Source organism: Fukomys damarensis, unplaced genomic scaffold (assembly GCF_012274545.1).
Source record: "Fukomys damarensis isolate Sample0158 unplaced genomic scaffold, DMR_v1.0_HiC HiC_scaffold_23, whole genome shotgun sequence".
NCBI classification, from domain to species: domain Eukaryota; kingdom Metazoa; phylum Chordata; class Mammalia; order Rodentia; family Bathyergidae; genus Fukomys; species Fukomys damarensis.
In genome coordinates this window covers 31,472,037-31,483,834 of record NW_022900935.1, presented here as the reverse complement: position 1 = coordinate 31,483,834, position 11,798 = coordinate 31,472,037, and the positions used below count along the sequence as shown (strand labels likewise).

The 11,798-nt window shown below is 39.9% G+C and overlaps 1 protein-coding gene across 1 annotated transcript in view; it reads left to right on the top strand.

Annotated features, from left to right (window-relative positions):
• Window positions 1-233: 233 nt before the first annotated feature.
• Magoh (mago homolog, exon junction complex subunit) overlaps window positions 234-11,798 on the top strand; it is a 12,781-nt gene continuing 1,216 nt past the window's right edge. Inside the window, exons 1-5 of the mRNA XM_033767576.1 lie at window positions 234-522; window positions 2,933-2,991; window positions 5,534-5,644; window positions 9,355-9,437; window positions 10,220-10,342. Of these exons, the coding sequence (XP_033623467.1) occupies window positions 435-522; window positions 2,933-2,991; window positions 5,534-5,644; window positions 9,355-9,437; window positions 10,220-10,319 (441 nt within the window). The 5' untranslated portion in view covers window positions 234-434 and the 3' untranslated portion in view covers window positions 10,320-10,342. The remainder of the gene's footprint in view (window positions 523-2,932; window positions 2,992-5,533; window positions 5,645-9,354; window positions 9,438-10,219; window positions 10,343-11,798) is intronic.

The window sequence follows — 11,798 nt, the reverse complement described above, 5'->3', positions numbered from 1 at the left end:
GTTCTCCGGGGGGGGGTGTCATTTCGTCTCATTTTACAGGTGAGACAAGGTCCACACAGCAGCGAAGCGACTTGTCCCATTGACAAGGGTCTGTGTCCTACCCTAAGGTTGGACATGGCGGGACAAAACGAATTATCAGGCACTGGAGTGGAGGTCTAGAGGCCCGTCTTTGGTTTACCGCCTCAAACCCGGGGACAAACTTCGCAAACGCCCGCCAGGCTGGCCCCACCTCAGGAAGAAGGGCGTGGAAGTCCGGTTCCCGCCTCTGCATGAGCGGCGCTACAGTCCAGTTCTCGCCTCCCAGAAGGCGAGACGCTACCGGCGATGTTTTGTGACGTCATCTCCGCGCGTCGCCGTAAACGTCAGTGTCTAGCGCGGGGCTGGGTGGTGTGATTTTTGTCTTGAAATTCGATATCGGATGTCCTTTGCGAGCTATGGAGAGTGACTTTTATCTGCGTTACTACGTGGGTCACAAAGGCAAGTTCGGGCACGAGTTCCTGGAGTTCGAGTTCCGACCCGATGGTAAGAGCAGCCTCCCGTCCTCCAGGAGCTGGGATTAGGCCTGGGAGCTGTCGGGGAGGCCGGACGTTCGAAGGGCCGGGAGCTACAGGAAAAGTGAGACGAGTGCAACTCAGGTCCAAAAGGGACGCTCTGTGTCTGCTCCTTTGATTCTTTCTATCCATGTGCAGAGGCTTCTGTGTAGTGACAAATTTGACCCAGATTGCTTACCTTTTAACAAATGAGTTGAACGCCCACTTTATAGCAGGGTGTGTTCTATGCCGTGGAACACAGCAACAAAGATAGACAGTCTCCCTGTCGTGAAACTTGTGTTCAGTGCTAGGAGGAGATCATAAACAAACAGAACCTAGATAGTCGTGAGTGATCAGAAAAGAAATGTTGGAATGATTGTTGATGGGCTACTTTTAAACAGAGTGGTCTTTAGAGAGCTCTCTCAGGAGTGGATGGATATTTGGACTGAGTCCTGATTTACAAGAAGCCAGCCTTGTAAAGCTCAGAAGGAAGAGCTTTCTACAGCGGGAGTAGCATGTGTCAAGGGCAGGAAAGAACCAGGCATATTTCAGATGACCGGTGAGGTGGCTGAAAATAATGATGAGCTCTGGAGAGAATAACAGATGATATCAGATGGGTAGGGGCCATAGCATATAAGCGTTTATAGGGTGATAAAGATTTAGATATCTAACTGCAGCAGGGTGCAGTTCTAAAGTTTTAAGCAAAGAAAAAATGTGACCTGTTCTTGAAAAAGCATTCTAAGCTGTTGGGTGCAGAATTGTCAAGAGTGAAAAGCTGAGGGTGTAGCTCGGTGATAAAGTACTTGCCTAGCATGCATGAAGCCTTAGGTTCAATCCCCAACAAGAGGGCCAGGGATTTAGCTCAGTGGTTCCGCCACCTCCCTGACAAGCACAAGGACCCGAGTTCGATCCCCTGGTACCAAAAATAAATAAATAAATAAATAAATTGCACGTTTTAAAAAAAGTGAAAACAAGATTATTAATGAGGAGGTGGTGACAGTTGTCAAGACAGAATAGATGTTGCTTAGGACCAGAGTGATAATCAAAATGGAGAAGATTTACAGTACTATTGGAGGCAGAAGTAATTGGACTTGGCTGATTGTTATTTGGGGTATAATATCTGGAATAATATTTCTTCATGATGATGAAGAAAAGAGGAATCTAGGATGATTCAAAACTGGAACTAACTGGGGCACAAGGATGAATCTGACAAGCCCCAACAATGAGGGAGATAGATTTGTAAACCGTGACAAAGCACTGAATTAGATGTTATGGTACAAAGAAACAGGAAACTTTGGGAGCAAAGCGGAGGCCCCTAATCCAGCTTGAGGGTTAGAGAAAGCTTCTCACATAAAATGATAGGGTTGCAGGTGAGGATGTGCAGTAATGTGTAGGAGTTGGTTTGGGGACCAAGAAGAGTCAAGAAGGCATTTTGGATAGCAGGCACAGCATAGAGGCTGAAAGCTAGAAATTTGGTGGGACGTTTCAGGCAGGAACAAAATAATTTGACTTGAACTGTGAAAGAAGACTATTGTGGGAGTGAGTCTAAAAAGACAGGCAGGGCCTCAGCTTAATTGTAAGCCATGACAGGAAGTTTGGATTTTGTCAGAAAGGCAGAGACAGAGAGAAACCACAGTATCATAGTATTAGAGTAATCTAATCAGATGGATCTGTTGCTACATCATCTTATCCACTGTATAGAGAATGAACTGAAATGGAAGATTTGAAACAAACAATGCAAAGGCTCTCGGGATAAATTATTTGACTCTTTATAGCTGTGTTTTCTTTATACCTGTGAAGGAAAAAACATGTTTTCTGCTTTCTTTTATTGTCTCCCTCATCCCTGCCATTTACCCTAAACCAGCCTGTTGGTTGGTTGCACATATGAACAAGGGGCCTTGTGAGCCAGGTGTGCTCAATGGTAAAAGCACAACTTTTCCATCACAAAAATAGATCAGAGTGCTGCGTAGTCATATGATAATATGTGAACAGCATCCTTCAGTTTTCAAAGTGCTCTCACGACTCATTTGACCCTCAGCACATGCTCTGGGTAAGTTTTCGATTACAATCCCTACTGTCAGTTAAGGACATTAACCTACAGAAGTGTGATTTGCCAGAATCACAAAAGAGCCTGCCTGTGTTCTTTGACCATACCAAGTCTTTTGCTTGAACTGTAGTTCAGTGTCAGGTGTGGTTTTGTGGGGAGACTGTTTAATAGCCTAAAGCGAGGCCTGAAAAGACTTGTAATGTTGAAACATGAACTGCATAAATAGTAAATCTGTTAGTCACTTTGAAGAGCAGTTAGGATACATTTTAGGAAACAGCTGGTAGTCTTGGTAGGCTAATGATGATTTATTCATATATTTTTATTGTATATTGCATTTATGTTTTGCTCCTCACAGGGAAATTGAGATACGCCAACAACAGCAATTACAAAAATGATGTTATGATCAGAAAAGAGGTAGGAGTCTTTCATTCACCACAATTTAGCCTTTTGTTTTCTATTGTCTGGGTTCTTTCTAGGAATACTATTAAAAGATAAAGAGTAGAGAAGTAGATAAATGCCTGTTGACAGCTTCCAGATTATTTTTCAGACTTTTTAGTTTGCATTTCCTTTACAATGATGAGTCAATGACTTGTAACTATTTGAAGTTTAGTGTATCTTGGTTTGAACCCTCAATTTGGTGCTTACTAACCACGTGACGTTAAGCAAGTTTCCTGAACTTTGTAAGACTCTGTTTCTTCAGACACAGTTCCCTGTTGGGAGTAATTCTACGTAATTTTAGCAAAAACTCATTTCACAGATTACAATTAGGCCTAGTTTTCCTGCCTACAGACCAGCTATCGCATGTCAAGGCGTAACTCCGTTTTTGCCTCCAGTCACAGTTAAAACCTCAGTGGGTCCCATGAATCTGTGACACTCCAGGGCAGGATTACATCAGCTGAAGACATCCTGGGCCTTTGAGAACACAGTAGTAAGAGAAAGGTTTCACCTGGGGGGTGCAAATTCCTTATCATTTTAACTCCTCCCATCTACTATTGTAAGAATACTCTTACAGTCCTCCTCGACATAAGAACCTCGTGACCTAAGATCTTCATCTACATAGGATCACCTCTGCCTCCTAAGTCACCTCATAACTCCCTCCAGTTATTGTGTGTACCTAATATATGATGGCTAGCTCGGAGAGTCTTTGTCTTTGCCCACTTTGAGGCACTGACCTCCGCCCCACGCACACACTTTGAAATTTCCCAAGTCTCTGGTGTCTTTTTTTCTTTTTTCTTTGGTCCTGGGGATCGAACTTGGGTCCTTTTGTCTTTTTGGCTTTAGCCCTCACTGTCCCCCTTTCTAGGTAGTCGAGGATTGATGGCCCTCTGATAGTTCCCCACTCCCAAGTACTGTCATAGAATTAAGTATGTTATAGTTATAATGCTTGATATACTTCCTGCCACAAGAGCACTCAATGAAGAGCCCTACATGGGAAAGCAGTTAACATCATTGAATGCATGTTAGGTACTATATGTGGCACTAGGTATGTATGGTCTTATTTAATGCTGGTGATAAGCCCATGTGATGGGAATATTATATCCTTTACATATAAGAAATCAAAGGCTCAGATAGTAAGTATGGAATATGGTCACAGTCACTCTGCTTGTAAAGATTAACAACAGGAAATCAGTGAAGTCCCTGTGTTCCCACTGTGCTGTGATTTCTATCACATCATTAAGGCTTCATCTGAGTTATTCTTTTCATCACTTTGTCACCTTTGAAAATGACATAACCAGTATCTTTTCATAATGTTTTATTAATGTGATTTTATGCTTAGTCACACATCAACATCTTCACATTTTTTTAAACCTGGGCCAGTATGCAAAGTGTATTTTAAAAAATGTGTCTCTGTTTCTCAGAGTTACATTTTCTATATCCAGATATATTAGTTAGCAGACGTGGGTACTAATAAAATAAAGTTAATTTAGCTCACAGTTGTGTAGGTTCCAAGGCCCAGTGGCATCATGCTGGCCAATAAGGACTGACTGCCTCTTGACTGTGTCACTCCATGCATGGACAGAGAGCGAAGGCAGAGCGCATGTGTGAGCAGTGAGTACATCTCAGACCAGGAGCACAGAAAGACTCATGTCTCATTAGGCCCTATGTCTGTACTTCCTCCCAGGACTACCACACTGGCCTCCAAGCCTTTAATATAACAAGAGCCTTTGAGGGGTCACAAATCATGTTCAAAATGTACCATTTGTGCTACTGTAACTGAATATCTGGGACTGGGTAATTTATGAACAATAGGCATTTATCTCTACAGTGAAGTTCAGGGTTAAGGCCGTGGTAGGTTCAGTGTGTGATAAGGGCTCAGTCTCTGCTTCCAAGATAGTGTCACATTGCTACATCTTCTAGAAGTAACAGACACTCTGTCCTCAGTGATAAAAGCAAAAACAAGGGCAGCTAATTCTTTTTAGTCTTTTGTTTTTGTTTTTCTTAGACAGGGTCTTGCTGGGTAGCCCAGGCTGGCCTTTAACTCATAGCAATCCTCCTGCCTCAGCCTCTGGAGTTTGGGATTACAGGCGTATGTCACCATGCCCAGCTTCTCTGTAGTCTTTTTGTGAGGTTTCATCATCAAGGCCTCATTACCTCCTAAAAGCTCTACCTCTTCCTGCTATTGTGTTGGGGATTAAATTTCAACAAAAATTTTGGAGTGAACACAAACATTCAGACCATAGAAGGGGAATTTACAGGTCTGTTACAGGCTGAGCTCCAAGATGGATGCATGGACAAATAGAAGAGACATGTGAACAGGTAGTTTCAACTAGTTGGGGAACTGGGGTGTTGTCATTAGGCACTTTTGACCCATGCTAAGGTTTAGCATGAATGTCTTCCTGCTTACTGGGACACCAGGAATAGGTCTTCAGGAGCAGTTATTCCTGTCTTGCATCACTGTCTGTGTCAGTGCCGCTTAGAGATACATCCTATATTCTGTTTTTTAACTTCCTTTCAGGCCTATGTACATAAAAGTGTGATGGAGGAACTGAAGAGAATAATTGATGACAGTGAAATAACTAAAGAGGATGATGCTTTGTGGCCTCCTCCTGACCGAGTAGGCCGGCAGGTGAGTGTTGTATTGAGTATTCTGTAGTATAAAAATCAAAAATGAATGTAAGGTTTACTGCTGTGTGTGTGGCCTTGAATCCATTTGTGGCAGGGGTGTGCAGTGGAGCCTTTTATGAAGCAAATTATCATACCTTGGTATAAGGAAGCAATAATTCCATAGGAGGGACCAGAAAAGCAGGTAGTGCTGCTGGCCTCCTAGAGCCCAGCCCTGAATTTTGACCTGTTACCTCCCCTGCCCTAGAGCTTTTGCTGTCTACCTCACTTAATATCTGGACAGAGTTTGTAGGTCTACAAAAATAAATAAAACAGAGCAAAGCCATTTTCATATTTGACTTAACAGAAAGGGTATTTCCTTCTTGACTGCTACTGTCCTAATCCAGAATTATAATTTATTTCCTTGTTTCTCCTCTTGGGTGCAGCCCAGGTTTCTATCCTAAAGCTGATGTGGTCCTTAAAAAGATAATTTTGTTTACATATTCCATTGATTTAAACTCTTAACTGGCTTCCCCTGCACTTAAAAATCCAAACTCCAATCTAACCTTCTACCACTGACAACCGCTCATTGTGTTCAGACTTTACTAACTTCATTTCTGTTCCCCAGATATACTGAGGTTATTTTTACTTGAAGGCCTTTGCCCCATTCTTCCTAGACTATCCATCAACACTGTTCAATACTTTTACTGAAGTTTTCGGAAGTCACCTCCACAGTGGTGTCTGTCCATCTGATCTAAGAAATACCGCATCATTTTAAAAACTAAATTGTTGTTGTCTTACTAGCATTTATCATTAAAAGATTGTGTTAGAGCTGGAGATACAGTTCAGTGGTAGAACACTTACTTAGCATGCATAAGATCTGGGTTCAGTCCCTAACACTGCTTAAAACACACACACACACACACACACACACATACACACACACACACACACACACACACACACACACACTCTTTTTTTTCTTGTTTGATTTTTTTAAAATTTATCTACAGACACATACAGAAATGCAAACTCCTTTGGTATAAGGATTTTACCTATTTTTATTGCTGTATCTCTAGTGACTAAAACAGTACCAGTGTATAATAAAAACTCAGTAGTATTTTTAGAGTTAATATTGTGATTATATATAGTGATTTTTAACCACAGTGCCTGGCATGTAACTACCTTTCCAGAATGGGTCATAGAACCTGTAATCTTCCCCTGCCTTTCTGTCTTGGAACTTGGAGCCTATAAAGGGACATTCTATGGTCTATCCTTGTCAAGAGAGTAGGCCGCAGGACCCCCTCATTCCATAGGGATCTTGTCCCTTTATAACAGCAACTAAAGTGATAAAGAATGTGAAGAAATTTAAGGTGATGCACAAAACTTATGGAAAGGATTTTATTGAAGAACTTATAAATATGTGTCTTTATGAATGAGAGGATTTAGTATTATAAAGATGTTGGTTTTCACCAAAATAATTTATTTCATTCTAATTCAAACCAAAATCGCAGTTGGGTTTTTTTTCTAGAAACTAACAGAATAAACATTAAATTCATGGATGATCAAAGGGGCAAGAGTAGCCAAGATAACATTGAAGACTTCTTGCAAACCTATAGGTATTTGTAATATACAGCATGATTGTCTCAGAAATTGACAACTAAACTATTGGAATAGAATAGGGAACTCAGAAATACACTTGTGAATAGATGGAAACTTGGGCCAGTACATTACAGAGTTGGACTTTAAATACATAAGAAAAGGATAGATTTTTCAATAAATTATTACCAGGACAGTTCGTGGCATATTTGTGTAATAGTTTTTAAATTAGAACATTTATAGAAATAAAGCAAAAAATTAAAGCAGAGGAAAATATAAACTTATTATTTCTGGTTAGTGACATTTTTTAAACTCCTCAAGGGAAAAGGTTGATAAATTCAACTTCTTTAAATTTAAAACTTCTGTTTGACAAACACCAAGATAAAGTTGAAAGGGAGCCCATAAACTGTGAGAAGCTGTAAAACATAACTGGCAAGGAGTTTCTATCCAGAATATATAAAAAACTACAGGTTAGCAGTCAGGCTGCTAGCACATGCCTGCAACCCCATCTATTCAGGAGGCTGAGACAGGAGGATCACAATGCCAGCCTGGAAAACATAGTAAGACCATCTCAAAAGGAAAAAAACAAAAACAAACTGGGGCTGTAGCTCAGTGGTAAAGCACTTACCTAGCATGAGCTGAGCAGGGCCCTGGGTTTCCTTCCCAGTATCCCCTCTAAAAATAAAAGTTAAAAAGACAACCCAGTGGGAGAATATACAAGGATATACAGTTTACAGACTCAAAGTTAAGTGGTTGATAAACATGAAAAGGTCTACAGCTTCATCATTAAAAATTAGAACAACAATAAGATACTATTTCAGATTCATTAGAATAACAAACAGTAAAAAATAAAAAGTGTGACCATTTATTTAAAAACATACTATACTATCAGATCTAAAAACACAAGTGAAAAGAACATATATACCCCAGCAACTTTAGGGATGTGAGAAGAACAGAATGAGGGATGGACATAAACTCTGTGATACTTCTTTTTAAAAGAAGTAAACTGCGAGGCATGGTGGCACACTCCTGTAATCCCAGCACTTGGGAGGCTGAGACAGGAGAGTCACTGTGAGTTTGAGGCCAGCCTGAACTACATAGTGAGACCTTGTCTCAAAAAATCAATCCATCAATCAAAATTTAAAAGTAAAATAAAAATAAGAAGGAAACTAGGGTTCACTGGAATGAAAATTTTTACAAGGGCAGAGATCTTCTCTTTGTTAGAGTTTGCTGATCTGTCCCGAGCACTGAGGATGATACCTGGCACACAGTATGCACCCCCATAATTTTTGAAGATTTATGGTACTCGTGTATTTAGAAATTGTCTTAGTTGCCTTCTCATTGCTGGGACTGACACCTGCAAGTTAAAGGGGGAAAGATTTATTTTGGCTCACAGTTTGTAGAGGTTTCAGTTCAAAGTTGGCTGGCTTCAAGGCAGGAGGTGAAATAGTTCATGGCAGGGCTGGCAAGAGCAGCCAGCCTTCCTCTCTCTTTTATCTGTATTCAGGCTACAAGCCTATTGGTGCCAACCACACCTAGGGTGGGTCTTTCTGTCATCTACACTCAGAACTATGCTAAACCAGTCAATGGACTAATTTAGGTATCACACACCCTTAATCATATTCACACACCCTAGATCTGGTTGTCTCCAAAAAACCCCATCTATGAGTGCATGAGTCTTTGAGGGAGACATCCAGGTATAAACCATAGGAAGACCCAAGGTCATACAGCCTGAGAGTGAATGGCAATGCTGGGATCAAACCCAAAGTCTCAAATGCTTTTTCTTAGTCCATGTTACGCAAAAAGATTGGAAACTTAGGTATTTAAAAACAGATCTGTGTTATTCCACATTGTAATAGTTAAAAATTCAAATGCAAACTGGTATGTAAATTCTTCTAAATCTCAGAAAAGATGCAGCCTGGAGACACAGCTTCTATGTGAGTAAGCTTCTCAAGGGCTAACCCAGTGTTGTCTCTTTGGTGTCTCATAGAGTTTAGTGTTTAGAATAAGCTGCCCTTGCTTAAGTGGCCACCAAGAGTAGAATTTGAGTGATTTGGCAAGTGGTATGCCCTTCTCCTGTGTGCTTGACGAATAGTCCAATTCTGCTCAACTTACATTTTTAAAAAATGTTTGTAGGAGCTTGAAATCGTCATTGGAGATGAACACATTTCTTTCACAACATCAAAAATTGGTTCTCTTATTGATGTCAATCAGTCCAAGTAAGTATGATCCATTTGTGTCTGTTTTGGAGGAAACTGATAAATGCTTACCAAATTGGGACCACTATAGGATGATCTGGTACAAACTCAAGACAGAGGTGGGTCTCTGTCCCCTCAACAGTGAAGTCTCCAAATTACAGTTATCTTTGAGTATTAAGAGGTTCTAGACCCACTGCAGACACCAAAGTTGTGGGTGCTCGAGTCTTTATATAAAATAGTGCAGTGTTTTTCTATAACCTCTGCACATCCCTATGTATACTTTAAATCATCTCTTGATTATATTACCTACTACTTTGTAAATGGTTGTCTTACTGTATTATTTATGAAATAATGACAACAAAAAATTCTGAACATGTCCGTTGGAGACACAGCCATCATAGGTCTACACATGCATGATCCATGAACCCACAGATGTGGAGCACACAGGTACAGCCAGTATTAATATCTTGAAACGTATTTTTATAGTCTGTGCATTAGAAAATACATAGTTTTTAAGAACCTCCCCAAAAAGATCAACCATCTGTTTTAATCATGATTTTCTTTCACTTTATGTATTTCCCCACCCTCCCCCCAAAAACTCAACATTAAATTATCACACTAATATTCTACTTTACTGTAGCCTTTTCCTTCTTCATGGATATGTGGGTTGTTCAGAGTTTTAATACTATAAATATACTTACAAAGAACACTTTGTTGTTAGGTTTTGTTTTGTTTTTTAAAGAGAGGGGATTTACCAGTTTTTCTCAGCTTTTTAAAAAAATTTTTTTTCTGTTGCATTTTAGGGACCCAGAAGGCTTAAGAGTATTTTATTATCTTGTCCAGGACCTGAAGTGTTTGGTCTTCAGTCTTATTGGATTACACTTCAAGATTAAACCAATTTAGATTGAATATTGGACATAAGGAGGGTAGGAATAGTTGTTTTTAATTACCATTATCAGGAAAGTTTTGTGTATATCAAGGCAATATTTTTTTATAAACTAAGTAATTGTCTTTAATAAATGTGATAAAATCCAATTTTTGTTGTTTTATAAAAGATCTAAATGTGTGAACTCTCATTAGTTACTTTATCAAACAAAATCCTTGGGAAATATTGCCAAAAAAATCTTACCAACTGTATAAAAACTACCATTTTATAGTAAAAAAGAAAATGGAGAAATGTATTTAAAAAATGAGAATCTCATCAATATTCAGAGGTAATTCCAGACAAATTACTTAGTTTCTTAAATAACTGAAAGGGAAACAGAGGGGAAACCTATAAAGGAAATTTAGAAGACACATTTTAATTGCTGGAGGTATAGGTCAGTTGTAGAGCACTTGACTAGTGTGTGCAAGGATTTGTTCCCTAGTAATAATACAAAACAACAAAACAGCAGGGCCGGGGATTTAGCTCAGTGGTGTCACCACCTGCCTCCAGGCACAAGGTCCTGAGTTCAATCCCTTGTACAAAAAAAAAAACAAACAAAAAACAGCAAACAAGAGCCAGTGCAGTATTTGGCCCCTTTTTTGCTCATGATCAAAAAATTTTAAATTGACACCATTTAAACATTAGCTATTTTAAGATTTTAATGAAATATTGAGTTTTTGTTTTGGTGTGAAACAGCATTGTGGTTGGATGTTTTAAAATTATCTTTAGGTAGCTATTTCAGTGGGTGGAGGAGAAGCAGAATACTTTGGCATAACGCAGGGGTTGAACTGCCTGAAACTTTCAAAAAAATTTCCCAGTAACCATTTTAAAATCAAAACCAGCAGCCATTAAAAACAGACCAAGTTGGTACAGACAGTGTGGGGATTTGCTTAGTACGTAGATTGACCTGTAGGGACCACATTTATTTTGCCAAATCACGTGGCTTCTTAAATCTGCATGGCTTGCCAGGCTTGATGGTGCTACCTATAATCTGAGCACTTCGAAAGGCTGAGGCAGGGGGATCACAAGTTCAAGTTCTGTCTGGGCAACATAAGTAGTAGACCCTGTCTCAACAAAGGGGTGTGGTGTTGTAGTTCGATGCAAAGGCCCTAGATTCAATACTTAGTACCACCAAAACCCAAAAAACTGCATGGCTTCTTTAGGCAAATTGCTGGTTGACTAGGTAACACCTGCTGAAAGAAGTGAGCCTTGAAAGTAGTCATTTGACAGGACAAGTGATAGTCCTAAGCTCACATCCCTAAGTATACACGTCTCAAGGGTTCTTAACGTGGACTGGTGCTTTTTCTACATTTTACTGTGCCTCCTTTAAAGATTATGGGGAAAATTAGCGGTGATCCGATTTGTCAGTGTTCCTGACTCTTAAGTAGCCTCCTCCTATAAAGGGTACTTGGCAGTGAGGTGCCCTGGTGGTGAAGTAGACCAAAAAAAAAAAAAAA